The 20,015-nt window shown below is 37.3% G+C and overlaps 1 protein-coding gene across 1 annotated transcript; it reads right to left on the bottom strand.

Annotated features, from left to right (window-relative positions):
- Window positions 1-8,385: 8,385 nt before the first annotated feature.
- Window positions 8,386-18,829, bottom strand: LOC123759454 (uncharacterized). The gene is made up of 3 exons (XM_045744545.2): window positions 18,431-18,829; window positions 16,169-16,325; window positions 8,386-10,299 (listed from the first exon to the last, which is right to left on the bottom strand). Exons 1-3 carry the CDS (start codon window positions 18,572-18,574, stop codon window positions 10,088-10,090), a joined length of 513 nt encoding a protein of 170 aa, XP_045600501.1. The 5' UTR covers window positions 18,575-18,829; the 3' UTR covers window positions 8,386-10,087.
- Window positions 18,830-20,015: the final 1,186 nt, after the last annotated feature.

Raw genomic sequence — 20,015 nt, 5'->3', positions numbered from 1 at the left:
TCACTCACAGGATAGGAATGGGTAGGAGGTAATTCATAATAACTACAGTAATTGATAATAGACTGTTGATGTACCTGTTAACAGACTCTTAAATAGCTTGTCGGTGCTGTAACTTGGTTAGCTAAACAAATTTTTGGGTTTAGTTCCTTTAGCCCATTGTGTGCCTCTGTAACCCTTTTCCATTACCACCTCACAGGATGGGAATGGGGTGCATAATATCTTAAAGTAAAAATCTGAAATGCAGATCTCAGGGTACTACATACAGATCACTAAGAAATGAAGCATTGAGACTAATCCTTGTCTACCAGGAACCAAGAATTTGGCTCTTCTACAAGGCAAGGGAAGCTTAAAATTGGAGTTCAATCTAAAACTGAGAAAAAATCCAACCAGAGAGAATAAGCACACCAAAATAAGCAAATGCATGACAACAATTGGCCAACAAGGCAAATGATCATTGCACGGGGGGAAAACGTCCAAATTGTGATGTGCCTGACCACCACATGGTGGAAGCCCAGGTCATCTGAGGCTCCAGCCAACATACCTGCCTCTTTGTGTTAAAAAGATTTAGATTAAAATTCTTGTCTGGTCTGATATTACAGCCTAGAAACTGGGCAAGACTTAATATAGATACTAAATTAGTTGATATACACAATATTTTCTATATGGGTACCGTCATGAAAATGCATTAACAAGTGCAGCAGCTAATTTTTGTTTGGTTTGTTTAGACATACTGTACTATATTACCAAACTCTTAAAATAAATTATTACTGTAAATCACTCTTATCATCATAATTATATCACCTATTTTTTTTCTTTATTTTACTGATTTCACAATAAAAGGGCAATAACACCAATTGGCATAAGCCATCAATGGAAGATTTGGTTACCAAAAATAAACACAGTACAGTATGTTATATATATATATATTGTATATTAATATTAAATAACATGTTATTTATTGTTATTTATTTATACTTGGTGAGAAGTCATCATTGCCTTGCAAACTTGCAAAATATTTAACCACTAACTGCACATAGCACCTTAAGGTGGTTGATGGGTGGAGCAAAAAAAGTTTGAATTTAGCAATATTTTAATGTTTTTTCACTCTTTTTGCGATTAGAAATTAAAATTGTTAATTTGGCAATATTTTGATATTGTTCTCACTTTTAAGTTTTCAGTAATGTTAATAACAGTAATTCATTAACAACTGCACCATGAAGCTGTCACATGAAACGGGTGCAGTGCAGGGGTTAATATTGAACCTAACTATACAAACTGTATACAGTACTAATACAATTTAGGCAATTATTTATTAAAATAAATTTTGAAGGTTTGTCCTCAATTTTCAGATTACCACAAACCATTAACCTAATGTAGAAATTTTCCATATTGATTTTGTCAAGGATTTTATGGGAAAACTTAACTGATTCAAAAAATAGGAATTTTGTTACATACAAGATTATACAATTTTTACAAAATAACCAGTTATATAATCTTTTTCAAACCAGGCCCATTAACTTCATGCCCAAAACTCTTTTTCTATGAAATTTTGTTCAAGCCTAAACCAAGCCTATTAAATAAATATTTAATGCAATATTGTGTGTTGTAATATGTTACAAGTTGTAACATATTACAACTTGTCCTCTCAAATAATACATCGTATTATACATTTGTATTATACTATAATACATTCATATTTTCTATGCATGGGTAGCTTGGTTAGGTTAGGTTTGGGCATTTTACTACCCCATTTTCTGTCTGTTGTGGCAGCTTGTGAGGATGGTCTGCATATTCACTCCCAGAATGACCCATACTCCATATAAAGAAACTCGCCGTTTTCAAATGCATTACCAAAAACAATTTTGTTTTCAAAACAGTCTCATTAGCTTTCCCCATGTCTAAATTTTTTTCTTTGACATTTCTATAAACTAGATTGGGCCATATTTGAATAAATAATGATCTAATGTCCTGTATGACTGAGTGAAACTCTTGTAATCAAGATTAAAGCTGGCCATAAATTTATATTCCAGCTATTCACAAAGTGTGGAAAATGACAGTATAAATGTTATCTCCCTTAACCCTTAGACCGTGCATATTGGGGGCCTGGTACCGAAAAATATTCAAATTATGTAAAAAATAACTTAAAAATGCTCAACATGTCTCCAACTTATTGACTTCAGTGTCGTGAAACTTTCATCAAAATATTTTCAGAAATGGATTTTAGACAAATTTTTTACAAATATAAGCATTTTGTTGATAAGGAGAACAGCTCCTAATAACTGGATCTGAAGGATTATACAGTAATAGAGATGCAAGCACCTGTCCGACGCTCAAAGAAGAATAGTAGTAAGAAGTGTCCACAAATTGGATATGCAGTTGGTGCCTTTATATCATTGCTGAGTAATACATAATAACAGAAATAATAATGAATAACTATGTTAATGTGTTCTATTGTGTTATATATCATATAAATACATAATCCCATGTTAATATACTGTATGTTACTTTCATCAATGTCACAAAAATATTTTTTAGGGGATATTTTTTTTTTTAAGATTTTAGTTTTTTCTCCTTTTGTTTATTATCTGATTTTGCTGTAACCTTTACATCCTGAGAATGCATATGGGAGAATGCATATGTTTTCCTACCTATGTGAAGATTGAATGAAATTGGTCAACAAAAAAATCGGGCACAACTCGCAAAACTTGGGACTTAATTTTTGGGGGGCCGATTTTTTCTCTGATTTCAAATTCTATTTTCTTTGTCTCTCTATGTTGTTTTGATGATTAGGGACCATATTAGGGCTTTTTCACTTATATAAAATATACCCCAAATATATTCCTTAATATAGGGATAATTATAAATATTTTTGTGTTTTTTTGGGGGGTTACTTTTTCTTGACTTCATTTCAACACATATTGACCTCCAACTTTCACATATTCGAGTATGAATGCCGAACAATGTTTATTATAACATATAATTAAATTAACAAATTAAAAGTACCTTTATTCATTGTTGATAACTTCAACTTCAATTATCTCTGAAACTAGAGTTTCAACTTTGAGTGGCTTCTAAAATCCCAATTTTTGACAGATTCTCACTATTTTGACATATTGTGTGCTCAGCTCTCTGTTCTACAATCCCATCAGAATGGTTTTTTCATAAACTTTATACATTTGGAGTTATAATTTTTTGGGGTCTAAATTTTCTGCATACTGTATTTCAAATGCCCTATTGATGATTTTTTTTACAGTAAACTGTACTGAAACCTATATTCTAATTTGATGAAAATGAAGATCATATGCTATTCTGAGAGAATAATAACATTAAATGAACAATTGTGATAGTTCATATTTTTTATTCTGAATTGAAAATCTGAAGTTTTCAATATTCAATTTTTAAAATTAGTTTTGATTCTCTTGTTTTTCAAGTTACACTGTGATCATTTAGATAAAGTGGGAGCATTTGCCTAGTTGATTATGCAAAAAAAAAAAAAGGAAGGTGTTTGTGCATGTTTTAAAAACTTATATGATTTGACATAAAATAATTTAACATATGTATTGCACAGTCTAAGGGTTAATATTCCCCTAAGTGCAGTTATAAAGATTATTAAAGATGGGTGTGATACTAGGAGTGTGGGGCTACAGGAAAGCCATTGAGCATTGATAAAACAAAGTTCAATGCTTGATTTTAATTTTTGAGTTTTTTTTGCAGTTTCATTTAGTACCATTGTCCCACAGACCCAAGTACTTTCAATGAATGATCACAAATATGTTAAGAGGTTTCAATACATAACATTGGTAGCAAAAATTATATTAAGAGATCTCAATGCATTTCCCGTTAAAGTTTGGGAGAAGAGTGTATTTGCTATCACTGAATATATTGTACACACCAAACAAAAACAAGGTGTTAACTGGGTTACCCGCTCCACACAATCATGGGCACCAATCCTGGTGCCCATTATTGAGTGGAGCGATCATAATGCAAGGACCCTGGAGACCATATGCGAGTATTTCCCAAAATATTTCAAGTTAATTATAATACAGTACTGTACTTGCAGGAGAATATTCATGACAAAATAAATTATATATTAACATATTAGTTTCCACTTTTAACAACTACGTAAACATTGAAGTTTCCAAGGGATATGCAAATAATAGGCATATAGTATTTTGCCAATGCTTAATACTCATGGACCACTATATACTGCCAAGGAAAATAATTTTCACAGAATTAAAGACAAAATAAACCACTGCAGTGCCAAGTGATGCAGCTAATACATAAACAGATGCCTTTTGCTCCTTTTCTCTACACCCAACAACACTTGAAGTTCAGATTTTCATCCCAATCAAAAGTAGTAGTTCATAAAAGAAAAAAGTTCAAAAGTAGTAGTTCATTGATTTTCATCCCAATCAAAATAAAGTAGTTCATGGCATCATTTCAGTATTTTAAAATACAAAATACAGTACATATTGAAATAATGCAATAATTTACATGCCACTTATATTTAATTGCAGTTACTACTATTGCAGTTACTTAAAGTTGTATACATGTACATTCACATAAAGTACATGTTCATCATTGATCACTTGAGCAACATATGCAATCAAGTACTGTACTTAATAAACTTCTCAATAGTAAAAAATATATAAAAATAATTTTAACAGATACATAAATAAAGTTAAATAATTTTAACTTTCTTCATAATTCAGTATTAATTGATGATACTGCATCACATGGCAAATGATGTATGATAATTTCAACATGTTCTTATGTAAATGACATTCATTAAAGATTTTACATTCAACATAATATAATTCAGGTAAATGTATTAGGTATTTTGTGTAATGAACTAGGCCCCTCCTCTAGCAAGGAAAGCTTGCCCAATTTTAATGCAAGGACCAGACTAAGGTGTTTAGTCAAGCTATTTATAGACCAAGTGAGGTTAGGCATGGGGATATAGTTACATGAGAAAGGCTCTTAACTTGCTTTAGAAGCTTAGGCTCCCTAAGACTACAAGCCCAACATGATAATCACTTGACCACGAAATCCATATATAAAGCCCCATAGGATAACCACTCTGCTTATTTACTTTGATTAGTCAGTACTGCGATGGTCTTGCATCATGCCTTATTGGCATTCGATCCTCGATGATCTAAGCTGTTGAACATAGTTCTTTCAATCCATCCTCATATCACTTTAAAGTAATAGTCATACTGACTATGCACTTTCTTCTGATAATTTCCTTACCTCAGCTACTAGCTCCTAACTACAGCCCCACATGATAACCATTCTGCCATTATACCACGCCCATAATTTATATTTAACCCAAAACTTTACACTCTTCACAAAAACTATATCAGTTTTATCACTACAGTATTATACCCGAAGAACAAATCACAATAATGTAGAACAACTCTTAACCCATTACAACAACAAAGTGATCAACTTTTGGTTTGATCCAAACCATTGTTACATTTTGACTTGATAATGGTCTAGGATGGACCAAAATGCCAATTAAATTTATCCATGAGTGGATTCATGTTTAATGTTTCTACTACTAAGATAGTGTACAGTATACAGTTTAGTTCTTTTAAGAAAATAATTTTATACCTTTGATTATGCCAACGTTCAAACATTATGCATATTTCTGTATTGTCTAATTATAGTATTTCATACTATTGTTCCTATTGATTCAATTCAACGATTGGTTCTACAGAAATTAATTTAATGCTACATGTTGTCTTTAGAATAAAGCCATGGCCAGATTTTTAATATCTCAAGAAACTTTGAATAGACAAAGCTTCTCTTCACCAGGAACTGAAAATAAACTGCACACAAAAACAACTAAAGATGACAGGCAACATATGGCACATCACCATTTCTCCAAGATTTCCTTACAAAACATGTTACAGAAGCAGAGTCTCATGTAGTTATTATGAAAATGATGCTGAACAATTAAGAATGACTGAGAGATCCATGCTTTAAGTGCCATTTCCAAGAAATAATTTATATATATATATATATACAGTGTACGCCCAACAAAAATTTAACGACTTTAAGGGTGATCCAGAAGGGGTTGCTTCCCTTATCAGAACATGGATTTAAAGTTAAGTTTCAAAACTATTTTAATAAATTATTGTGGTAATTTACTGTCTGATAGAAGAAAATGGAGCACTATATACAATTTTATTGATGCATATGATGCAGTTCTAGCAGAAAATCATAGAGATTTGTGTATGAAGTTCAGCTTTATTGATATATGAAAAAGAAAAGGTTAATATGGACAAAAAGTTAAAATTTTGGGAATGAAGACGGAGGAAACACTATACGTGAAAATAGTTAATGGATAAATGATATATTAGTTTAAACACCCAAGATGTAAACTTTATTAAAAGAAGAAGCTTTGCAAGCAAAGTTGAGACTAGAGTGAATCGGGGAAGGAAGGTGTCTGGTACAACGACTATCCAAGATAGGATAAAGAAAATACAAGATGTAGCCAGAGGAAAATGAGAGGCAATGGTGTATCATGAGGATGAAAACTAAATACAGTACATAATTGGAACAGTAGAAATGGATTGCCTAGAAAGTATGTGTGGTGAGGAGAATAGACAATCTTAGAAAGGATGACATGTAAAAATCAGTAAAACAATCTTAAGGCAAGCATGCAAGTTGTGAAATAAATAAGTAATCACCTTGGTCACTTTCACTTCTGTTTGCTACCACATTCTTTCCTCTTGTTTTTTCCCGAGGAAAAAGATTTCTAAAGTTTTAGATGCTTTGAGTGTGTCCTTCCATCTGCCCAAACAGGTACTTCAGCTGCAGTTGGCAGCTCAGGTTCTAGTTTGGTTTTAGTCCAGCCCTGTACCTGCTTTCTCAAATTCCTGGATGGAACAGAGGTTCTGGTGTGTCAGATGCCCAGGCACAAGTGGATCTGCTGTGACCTCTACTGTGTCGTCAAGGGAGCATTCTCAATGCTCACCCAGGTCTGGCGGTTGACGGGATTCATCCTGTTAGCCCTTTTGTGGTACATGCTGGAAACAGCAAAGTGGGGAGGACATCAAAGTTATTTCTGGTATGCTTTTTCCCAGGATGATTGAGCATTTCTTTCATGTGGGTATGGGGTGGGGATGATGTTTGGCACAGGTGGCTTCAGAGTGAAGTGACAAGCTGACTGGAACCTCATGACTTGGCTGCCACTCTGTAGCATTCAGGCGTGGTAGGACCAAGGTGGCAGTGATTATGCCACCTTGATTTATGATTATGAAAGGGAAGCAAGTTTACCTCATTTCCTCCACGCAGTTAATTATTTTGTTGTACTTTGGCTTTCTAAGGGTCCCCCCCCCCCATTTTTGTGGTTGATCCCTGATCCTCTTTCCTTATGGAGAGATCCAATTTCCAGCCGTGGTAGGTGACAATTGGATTTTAGAGGCCTAGTGTGTTGCATTAAGGCATGGTAGATCCAGAGTTAAGGTTGAGGAGCTGCAAAGAGGTTCCTCACAAAACAAGTTCAAAGTCCTCAGATTTAGGTATGTGTATAGATATAATTCAGCCACAACTGAATGATGATCGATTGAATAAATCTATGTATTTTAATTAAAGGGATGGAAGAGAGGAAGACCAAGAAGTTGAATAGACATGATGAGTGTTTCTGGAAGCAAGGTTTGACTGTATGAATAGAACAAGATATAGGCAAGGTCATAGCAGTTTGTGAAGAGGGAGTAAATATTAGCTTGTCTGTATATGACAACTCGTGAAGATTATCACTGCTGCTGTGATGATCTGCTAGAGTACAGAGGTATGGGTTCTCCATGATGCCAAGTGGTGCGAGAGAGGTGGTGAATAAACAGATGTCATCTTTTACCATCTTCAGAACAGTATTTTCCTCTACTGCACCCTACCTTTTATGGGATGGGATCTACCCTCTTCAATTAAACGGGATACGAGGTAATGACACTGAGGATGATATCACACGCTATACCATTCCTTGTTTTGCAAAGGTATTTTCTTCCATTTCATCAATGAACACATTGTAACAAAACTAAATGAAAATGTGAAATATTCAAACATACTCAATATTTACTGTGGTAGAATATATCCAAATAGAGGTACAGTATTTGTTTTCATAATGTATACTTAAAAATACTCCATAGTAAATGTGAGACTCGATTTGCTTAAAATGCAAAACTAGAAACAAATGAACAATCACACATCATGTTAGTTCCTTCTCTTCCTAAACTGGTATTAAAGGTAATATGTTTAACCTTGTATGATAAGTATTTGTTAATATGCAAAATCAGCAAGTAATATTAGTTTTTGGCTCATCACAATCATAGAGATGATGGCAATACAAAATATAGTATAGTAATACTTTATATAAAAATAGTTTTTTCAAAATTGTACACTTTTAATATTTTCATTTTAACATCTTATTTGTATGTTTAATATAATGAGGCACATTATATAATACAGTAATGCTAGGAAGAACAATCATTAACATCTTTACGGGAACACGAAGAGCAAAACAAGTATAAAAATAGAAATTGACTGCTGTATATAGTGTAATAGATGGAGAGTGGCATACTGCATGAATCCTCCTGCAAGTCTTACTTAATTGATTTCACACATTTTATATGATGATCAACTGATAAAAGTTGAAAGGCTAGCCATTTATCAATTACAAATTTAATAGATATCCAAACTTTTCAGACACTGAATTTATCTACCAACTTAAACTGGTAGTGGGGATGGATGTTAAAGAAAATCTACACTGACAAACACATAGTGTTTTGACAGTTTAGTGCAAGGGCTAATGATTAAAAAAAAAAAAAAAATACAAAGTCCCATACAATGTTTGGTACGCACTGGTGCTCTGTTCAGCCGCAGTGTAAGGATTGTCGTCATCCTGCGATTTTCACGCGAGGTGAAATTGAACCAGTTATAGCAGGGCACAAGAGCAAGCTTCTGTTTTATATGGTTTTGATTTTAAGTGAAGAGTTACTAAAGATTTAAAAATATATTTGCACCATTATAATAATAATTTGTAAAAATTTCAGTACAATATCTTATTTTACTCTGTATTTAATTACCATTTCTGACACAATTTACAATGGAATATACAGCTATGTTTTTAATCATGCTTAAGATTAATCATTAAGACTGGAATGCACCACTATCATTGTCCACTGTTGTGATCTATTTCTTATTTATAGAGTAACACAATATAAAATGTATATTTGTAGAAAAGCCCTGACATTGCAGCAATGAATAAATATTTTAATCAAAACTGCAACTCAAAGAAAACAATATCGCATTACAATATGAAAATATATCAAACAGTATCACAGTTTCTGAGAAGGATTACCTCTACTATTGTGCTACGTACAAATAAAGCATTCATTAATAATCATGTAAATTCAGGTAACAATAGCTAATTCATTATACAGAACTTCCTTACTGACCCTGAAAGTTTAAATGAACCAAATAAAATGTGTAGTTGATGCAACATGTAAAGGAGACATTAACTGATAAAACATTTTTTGTTCAACAAATGTTAAAACAATAAAAATTATCGTTATTTGGTCTTTCAATGTAACAACATTGAAGAGTGTTACGGTTTATACCGAGATTCACAAGCAGGGGCCACCACGAGACCTGACCTCACGTGGAAATCGAGAGATGTACAAAACATTGTGATATAGGTAACTATAATCACTTCCTCATTAATGACCCTCTGAGATTCTACTGTCATTAAATATTTAAATTTATTATTATTCACGAAGACCACATGCAATAAATTTTACGATAAATCTTATAAAGTCATTAAAAATGTCAAAGTACTTGTTAGACATATCAGTAAGTACAGCAAGTCTTGTGTTACATCTTGTACATCTGAACAAAATACAACCCTTCAAATGCCCATAACAGTCAGTAAGAAATAGCATCTAAACAGTTATTATAGTTCATTCAAACCTGTACTTTCTAATCAATTTAATATATTACATTTGCATTCCTGGAGCCAAAACTCACTGTGAGTCACGTTACATTAACGAATAGACATAATTTCAAGTACAAGCAATGAAGCATCTCATACAATAGGGTTGACATCATCATCATCATTATCTGCCAAGCTTATGTCTTGACCTCTCCTGCCAAAAATACGTAGTCGTGGAAGATTATCACACATGCCAGAAAATAAACCAAGCTTACGATGTGCCAATATTAAGGCAACCACCACGAAGAGTAGGAAAAACGTGAGGCCTAAACCCAAGGTTAATCCCAAATGGCTGCTTGCTGGCACTGGGGAGAAATATAGAGTAAATATGTACTGCCAATAAAAGGAAAAGGAATTAAATACATTAACTCATTAACCTATCACAAATATATGCTGAAAAGAAAGTTAAAATTTAGATGGAATAATAGAATTAAAATAGAGAATATATCAGTGTGCAGGTAAATTCAGAATAAGCAGATGACTATATACACAAATATATTTAGAAGTTATCCCAAAATCCAGCAGTGAATCTAGGCACATAACTATATTAGATTAAGTAATTAATAACAGAGTTCAGAATTACTGTACTGAAAAGATTGAACCCCCTCACCCTCTTTCCTAAAACTTGCAACTTGTCCACATCCAGGTCAGCATTCAATCCTCGGCCATCTAAGTGCTTGGGCAACATTTCTTTCTTCTATTTACCCAAATCCTTATCCTGATCCCTTTCAAGTGCTATATTGTTGTAATGGTTTGGCACTTTCTTCTGATAGTTCCCTTTCCCATTCCCCAATCCACATAATAATTATTCAATTTGGAAGATCACATTTTGATTTTTGTTGTTAGCCCCGCATCAAGAATTTGGGACACCAAGTTCGACTAGGACCTCACCGAGTTGATTTTTTTTGTTTGTTTATGGTCCAGCATGTGATGTGATTAGTGTAAATATTCATGAACATAGCAGACTGTGCCTTCTAAATGCATAGGCACACTGGGCAGTTGCCCAGTGGGGTCACATGGTGCCATATTGTTATTGTTTACGAGAGATCTCTTGGCAGAATGGATAATTATTTGACTTCTTGCTCAAAAAGGCCTGGGATTCAAATTCCCCTTTTCAAGTTATATTTATAATATAAATAATTTGTGCATAATTACCTGATGGTAATCCCGCAGTTTAAAGGTCGGGCGGGATAATGATCTGGTTAAAGGTCCCAGTGTATTACTTTGCCCAGGGCATACAATGATGCTAAGATTGCCCTGGTAGTACGTGGTACATGTTAACTGCAAACAAGCAGTGGAGGTGTGTATTGAGAACATTGTGTGTGTAGTGATAAGAGTATTCTCGGGATCACAAATAATGTTTTTCCTTAATTTTCTAAACTACAATCACCCCTTACAAAACATGATGAATGGCTGCAATCAAGTGCCTGTTGTTCCTGGGGTTAGATCTTATAGTGCTAACACAAGGAACACCTGAGGGAAGGAAACAAGATGCCAGATAGGAAGGATAGGAGTAAGGGGGAACCAGGGAGGACAATAGGGAAGTAATGACTAACATGATAGAAGAATGCCCAATGTACATAAGCTTGGTTATATGGAATATGTTAACATTAGAGTCCCAGTGAAGGAGCAGCAGCTTAAAAATGACAATACCATTACTCAAATAAGGAGAGTATAGAATCACTAACATGAGATGTGGAGGAGAAGAGAATAAAGGAGAAAGTGATAGGAGGGCTACAGAGGTAGCTTTCCTAGCAAGGTAACAACTTGACAAGCCACTGCATTGCTCACCTGGTTTTGGCAAAAATGTCATAGTGCAATTGTCAAGGACATATTTTTGTTGTTTTTATAAATGTTCAGGTAAACATATGCAGATGAGGAGTCACAAAAATGTGGCCGAAATATGTTGACCAAACCACATACTAGAAAGTGAAGGGATGACGACGTTTCGGTCTGTCCTGGACCATTCTCAAGTCGATTGTGGTCCAGATTGTGGTTAAGAATGGTTCAGGACGGACCGAAACGTCGTCGTCCCTTCACTTTTTAGTGTGTGGTTTGGTCAACATGTTCAGGTAAAGTTAATGTCAAAATGTTTCCAAATTCAACCATTTTCATTTCAAAACACAATGAGTGATGAAAACATTAAAAAACATTAAAATACTGTATAGCCTAATTACAAAAAAAAAAAAAAAAATAGCACAACTCTCAGAGCACTTTTAAGGCACTCTACACAGTGCAGTGGCTAGAAAGGTTTACAAATCTGTCTGTCCAGCTGTCCTCCGTTTTTGCTTCGTAGTCCTCCCAATCTATTGTAATTACCCAAGTGTAGTTACAGGATGAGAGCTATGCTCGTGGTGTCCCGTCTTCCCAGCACTCTTTGTCATATAACGCTTTGAAACTACTGACGGTCTTGGCCTCCACCACCTTCTCACCTAACTTGTTCCAACCGTCTACTGTGTGTGTACTCACCTAATTGTACTCACCTAATTGTGCTTGCGGGGGTTGAGCTCTGGCTCTTTGGTCCCGCCTCTCAACCGTCAATCAACTGGTGTACAGATTCCTGAGCCTATTGGGCTCTATCATATCTACATTTGAAACTGTGTATGGAGTCAGCCTCCACCACATCACTTCCTAATGCATTCCATTTACTAACTACTCTGACACTGAAAAAGTTCTTTCTAACGTCTCTGTGGCTCATTTGGGTACTCAGCTTCCACCTGTGTCCCCTTGTTCGCGTCCCACCAGTGTTGAATAGTTCATCCTTGTTTACCCGGTCGATTCCCCTGAGGATTTTGTAGGTTGTGATCATGTCCCCCCTTACTCTTCTGTCTTCCAGTGTCGTGAGGTGCATTTCCCGCAGCCTTTCTTCATAACTCATGCCTCTTAGTTCTGGGACTAGTCTAGTAGCATACCTTTGGACTTTTTCCAGCTTCGTCTTGTGCTTGACAAGGTACGGGCTCCATGCTGGGGCCGCATACTCCAGGATTGGTCTTACATATGTGGTGTACAAGATTCTGAATGATTCCTTACACAGGTTCCTGAACGCCGTTCTGATGTTAGCCAGCCTCGCATATGCCGCAGACGTTATTCTCTTTATGTGGGCTTCAGGAGACAGGTTTGGTGTGATATCAACTCCTAGATCTTTCTCTCTGTCTGTTTCATTAAGTACTTCATCTCCTATTCTGTATCCTGTGCCTGGCCTCCTGTTTCCACTTCCTAGTTTCATTACTTTGCATTTACTCGGGTTGAACTTCAACAGCCATTTGTTGGACCATTCACTCAGTCTATCCAGGTCATCTTGTAGCCTCCTACTATCATCCTCTGTTTCAATCCTCCTCATAATTTTTGCATCGTCGGCAAACATTGAGAGGAACGAATCTATACCCTCTGGGAGATCATTTACATATACCAGAAACAGTATAGGTCCAAGGACTGACCCCTGCGGGACTCCACTTGTGACGTCTCGCCAATCTGAGACCTCACCCCTCACACAGACTCGTTGTCTCCTGTTGCTTAGGTATTCCTCTATCCACCGGAGTACCTTCCCTCTCACTCCAGCCTGCATCTCCAACTTTCGCACTAGCCTCTTGTGTGGCACTGTATCAAAGGCTTTCTGACAATCCAAAAATATGCAGTCTGCCCACCCTTCTCTTTCTTGCCTTATTTTTGTTGCCTGGTCGTAGAATTCAAGTAACCCTGTGAGGCAGGACCTGCCATCCCTGAACCCATGTTGATGCTGTGTTACAAAGTTCCTTCGCTCCAGATGCTCCACTAGTTTTTTTCGCACAATCTTCTCCATCAGCTTGCATGGTATGCAGGTTAGGGACACTGGCCTGTAGTTCAGTGCCTCCTGTCTATCCCCTTTCTTGTATATCGGGACTACGTTAGCTGCTTTCCAAATATCTGGCAGTTCCCCTGTTGCCAGTGATTTGTTATACACTATGGAGAGTGGTAGGCTCAGTTCTCTTGCTCCTTCCTTTAGAACCCAAGGGGAGATTCCATCTGGGCCTATAGCCTTTGTCACGTCCAACTCTAGTAAACACTTCCTTACTTCCCCACTGGTAATCTCAAACTCTTCCAGTGGTTCCTGGTTAGCTATTCCCTCACTTACCTCTGGAATTTCTCCTTGTTCTAAGGTGAAGACCTCCTGGAATTTCTTATTCAATTCCTCACACACTTCCTTGTCATTTGTAGTGAATCCTTCCGCCCCTATCCTTAATCTCATAACCTGTTCCTTTACTGTTGTTTTTCTCCTAATGTGGCTATGCAACAATTTAGGCTGAGTCTTTGCCTTGCTTGCGATGTCATTTTCGTATTGTCTTTCTGCCTCCTTTCTGTGTGTGTGTGTGTGTGTGTGTGTGTGTGTGTGTGTGTGTGTGTGTGTGTGTGTGTGTGTGTGTGTGTGTGTGTGTGTGTGTGTGTACTCACCTATTTGTGTTTGCAGAATTGAACATTGGCTCTTGGACCTCACCTTTCTAGCCACCGGTTGTTTTAAGCAATGACTCCTGTCCTATTTCTCTATCGTATCTACTTTTTCAAATTATGAATAAAGTTTGCTTCCACAACCAGCTCTGTTAGCTCATTCCATTTCCCCACTACTATCACGCTAAATGAAAACTTTCTAATACTGTGGGGCCTCGAATTACGATGGTAATCCATTCCCAGAGACAGATCGTAAGTCGAAGCGATTTTTCCCATAAGAAATAAAGGGAATTGAATTACTCCGTTCCCCACCCTCCAAAATATTAACTTACAAATATATTTTATACTGAATACAATTTTGTTCTCTAACTACAATACAGTACATATGTTTATCTTACCTTTATGGAGGACTCTTGATGGGGGTATGGAAGTTGGTGATGAGGGGGGGGAGGAGGAGTAGAGGTGTTATTGTTTGGATGGGGAGTCCCCTTCCATTATAACATCAGGCAGTGATGACTTTTCTGGGATACACTATCATGTTTTGCCTGCATACCACTAGGACCTGCTTGTGGCTCACTGCTTGCTTGTCTTACTAAGAATCTGTCTAAAAACACTTGTTTTTCCCTACATTTTAACACTTATCTGTAGTAAGACATCACATTGTCATTTAAAAGGTCAATGCAACAGCCTGCTACAGTTTTATCTGGGTGAGTTTTTTTTAACAAAACTTTGCAGTTCTTCCCATACTTCACACATTTTCTTAATGAGGAAGGGATATATATCCTTTACTGACTCAACTCACAACTATTTTCTTAGGTTGAATCTTACCACTGACTTTCTTGGGACCCATGGCGTGATATATAATAATCAGTTTTATATTCAAAGAGCAAAAAATCACCACAAAAACGGAATTTCTTATAGGCGTGATCGTCACTAAGCGGGCAGCTCTAGTAAACTGAGGCAGGTTGACCCGCGTGACCGGGAACCACGGGCTCAGTCGACCCAAACGTGTACCAACAAATATCATAAGTCAACGACACTATTGTAAGTCGAATCGCATTTTTCTATCAGATTTACATCGTAATTCAAAATTATCGTAAGTTGGAGCAATCGTAAGTCAAGGTGCCACTGTATCTCTGACTCATCCGAGTCTCAAGCTTCCACCCATGTTCCCTTGTTCTATTGGTGTACAATGTGAATATTTCGTCTAATTCCACACTGTCAATCACCCAAAGTACAGTATATTATTTGTCTTTATCATGTTTCCCCCCCCCCCCTCTCCTTTTTTCTAGGGTGGACTAGTCTCACATAAGCAGTGCAAAGTGCCCTAAATGCCTCTTTACTCAGGTTCCTGAATGATGATCTAACTTTTGCTAGCCTAGAGTATGCTGCTACATCGCATCAGGCTTGGATACCCATGTGCATGGGAAATAGGCTTACAGGTTCCAGATGATGAGAGGAAATGTCAGCACTGTGGAGAAATGCCCGACAGACCACTGGAACATTATCTAACACAGTGCACAGTTACAAACTCAATAAGATTTCAAATTAGATTCAACAGAGCAGTTGTTGTTAAACACATGGGGCAAAATCTTACTGAAGCAACCATACGAGTCATAAATACTCATACTCTGCCTAAGTAAAACAGAACCAAGTAACACTCAGTGGGCCAGCCAGAGGCTTAGGGCCCGTGCAGGGGGGAAAAAAAAAAAAGACAAAAAAAGGACTTTCCGTCAAGTCCTCGTAACATACCTGGTAGCACCGATGGATCGTCCTTTTCACATTTGCCAGTTGCTTTATTCAAAACTAACTGAGACTCACACTTGCAGACACCAGTAGTACTAGTACTTGAGGTTTGTACACACACCTCATGACTGGAACATGTCAACAGAGCTCTAAGTTCACAATCCTGGAAAAGTGTAAATTGATGCATCCATAGAGCGACCAACAAACAAATACTGTACAAGTAATTTAAGCATACGACTTTCAAGATTATAAAGTATAATATTTCTGCCAAATTATAAGTCCTATAATCCATAGAAAGAAGTATTCATTATACAGTGGCGCTTCGTTTAACGTGTTTAATCCGTTCTGGCAACGAGCTCGTCATGTGGAAAACTCATCTTGCGAAACAACAACAAAACTGTCGTCGGAGGTTTCCGAGAACCAGCAGGAACGCTCGAGCGAAAGCTCGTCAGTCGAGACATATTTTCTGCGAGCAGCTTGCTCGTTACTCGAAATGCTTGTAACTGGAGCTGCTCGTCACTCGAGGTTCCACTGTATTTTCCAATATTTTTCTTCACACTAGCTACTTGCTGAATATTACGAAGAAATTCCACATCCTTACAAAGAACTTACTAGACTGAAATATAGATGTTAGGATAAAGTTTTTTTTAAATAAGTTAGCAGCATAAACCTGGGTGGCATAAAACCGAGTTTTGAACATACTGGATCAGGTTAGAACCTGCAACAATTTGTATAAGCTAGAGAAATATAATTTTAGAATGGTTGTAGGAAACTAATGCTTTAGAAATGGCTATGGTCGAGTGGAATAATTACTAACTTCCTTACTAACATTATTGAGACAAACAGTTTAACAGGTTTCAGGAATTGATTGGACATGTACATGGATGAGGGAGGGTAAATATAAATGGGTCGTGCCTAGTATGACCAATAGGTCTTTTGCAGTGCAACTTAGTTCTTATGTTCACCACCCACTGTAGAAGCTGCAGGAGTTGAGCTTTAGGGCATGGTGCCAGAGTCCAAGGATCAAAAACAACAGGTCACTAGAGCAAGAAGCCAGAGAGGCTTCTCTCATAAAGCAATGAGAGGCAGCCAAAGAACATAAGGTGTGAGGTACAGTAGGGTAAACAAACCAAGCACGAACCACAATCAGACCCCAGTAAAATGCACACGACACATTCTTGACTTAAAGGGAGGAATGAGACTGCAGCCAAACATTGAGATTGCATGGTATAAACATCAGGATGGTGCTGCAAGGCATGAAGCTCTGACAAGGTTACCAGTGGTGAGCACCAAATAAGAGGAAAGCCATTAAGAAAAAGCTTTTTGAAAAAAATGACAAATGGAAAAGGTGAAACAAAGTGAGGGCCAAATTCAATAATACTGTAAACTGAGTTCTAGGGGCACATGTACTAGGCAACTCAGATTGATAAAGGAAGAAAAAAAAGGAGATAAACACCAAAGCCCAGCAAAATAGGCTCTGCCAGAGACAATCTCTTAAGATGAAATACTGTTGGGAATGAAGCAGAGGTCTATGAACACCCATGATAAAAATGTCACTAGCACCAAAATTTAGTGCTGTTCTAAATCAACTTTGTAAGCAGGCCTTATTGGGAAAAAATCACCCCCTTTCTGAGGAGTAACTTGAGAAATGGCCGAATTATGAAGCCATACCTAACTTAAATATTAGATGCAGGCTCATGTGTAGCTGAACCACTTGGTTATAGGAAATATAAAATTTTATCACTTCCTTACTTGTACAGTACTGCTTATCCCATTGTAATTTCTAATAAATAGACAGTGGCCTGTATCCATGTTATTAAACTTTAGGTTAGGTGAGGGGTTCATAATTCAGATAATTCTTAAGTTACATTGTGTCTATTCCATATGGTTCAGAATAACACTTGTTTCAAGCCAAGTTACATTCATAAATCAATGAAACGAGTATAATAAAATTGCACAAAGGCATTTCACACATAGCTCATTTTCTAATTACAGTACAGTATTAGCATTTCATTTTGTTATGTTGTACAAGATTAGGTTATGTTGGATCAAAGTAAATCATATACACCTCCCCACCCCCCCAACAAATTGATTTGTTTAATGAAGTGACCTGCTTCCTATTGAAAATATCTATGTACAGTACTATACATTGCTTAATCAAGTTAAAATTATAGAGTGCCTCACAATTATACAAAACTGGCTCACTTCCCCCAACCAAAATAATAAATAAACTATGCTATCCATTGAGCCAGACAGAGAGGGCCTCACTTGATCAACTACAGCATACGATGAAGGCACAAGCTGCATCAAGACCAAGATGGCAAACGTGGCACACACGTTGATTCCGGACATCTTCCCAATCACCGCAGTTCTCGCCCAGTGCCACAGTTCCTCCAACCAAAATCTTTTCATATCCGGCCAGTTGACACCTGCTACGTTGACCGTCCTCTTCCTCCTCCTCCAGTGGATCAACGCACCGCTCGTAGGTGCTAGAGTGCCATTCTGGGCAGGCAGAGAGAAGAGAATGGTAACGTAAGGGCACAAAGTCAGCAGCTCGGCCTTGTGTATTCTGCTCCGTAGCCAAGTTGTTTACGAATGAGGAAGTCAGAGAAAATGGTAGTGTAGCGGGGAGCACGGGGCGTCTGAGGGGGAGACTCCTCTGTAACTGGGAGCACGGGGCGTCTGAGGGGGAGACTCCTCTGTAACTGGGAGCACGGGGCGTCTGAGGAGGGGGGGGGGGAGACTGTTGCAGGGAGTACGGGACCTCTGAGGGGAAGACTTCTCTGTTGCAGGGAGTACGGGGCCTCTGAGGGGGAGACTTCTCTGTTGCAGGGAGTACGGGGCCTCTGAGGGGGAGACTTCTCCTGTTGCAGGGAGCACGGGACCTCTGAGGGGGAGATTCCTGTATAACAGGAAACACGAGGCCTACGAGGGGAAACTTTTCTACATCAGGAAGCACTAGGGAGAGACTTCTCTACATCAGGGAGCTCGAGATTTCCGAGGGGGAAGGGGTGGGAAAGACTTCTGTAGCGGGGAACACGGGGCGCCTCAGTGGGAGACTCCTCTGAAACAGGAATTACGGGACCTTCGATGGGGAGACTTCGTTGTACTAGGGAGCACTTTGATCTCAAGTGTCATCGGATTTTTTGTATAATCCATTATCAATGTATAAATGTTCGAAGTACCATTTATTACAGTCCCCGTGGTGAAGTGGTAAGACACTCGCCTGGCGTTTCGCAAGTGCTTTGTCCTGGGTTCGTATCCTGACCAGGGAGAATTTACTAGGCGCAAATCCTTAACTGTAGCCTCTGTTTACCCAACAGTAAAATGGGTACCTGGTTGTTAAACAATTTGGTGGGGTCGTATTTCGGGGAACGTAGGATTAAGGACTTGCCCGAAACGCTATGCGTGCTAGTGGCTGTACAAGAATATAACTCTAGTATATATAAATAAATAAATAAAAAGTAAGGCAAATGAGATATTGGGATAGATTATTAGAATGAAAGGATTAGCAATAAAACACTTGGTGTTATTCTTCATCTATATCTTGATCTTGCTAGGTCCCATATTTAGATTTTATTAGATTATTGGGGACAGGCAGTCTGTGCATGTATATATATATATATATATATATATATATATATATATATATATATATATATATATATATATATATATATATACCTAGTAGCCAGAACGCACTTCTTGGCCTACTATGCAAGACCCGATTTGCCTAATAGGCCGAGTGATTTTCTTTATTTGCAATAAATTGTTTCCAATCAAGTAGTTTGCACATTCATATATAAATTTGAGGGTCCCGGTATATAATAGTCGGGTTCGTTCTCGATGCACA

The sequence above is a fragment of the Procambarus clarkii genome, chromosome 32, assembly GCF_040958095.1.
Source record: "Procambarus clarkii isolate CNS0578487 chromosome 32, FALCON_Pclarkii_2.0, whole genome shotgun sequence".
NCBI lineage: Eukaryota > Metazoa > Arthropoda > Malacostraca > Decapoda > Cambaridae > Procambarus > Procambarus clarkii.
This window is presented reverse-complemented; position numbering and strand designations above follow the sequence as displayed.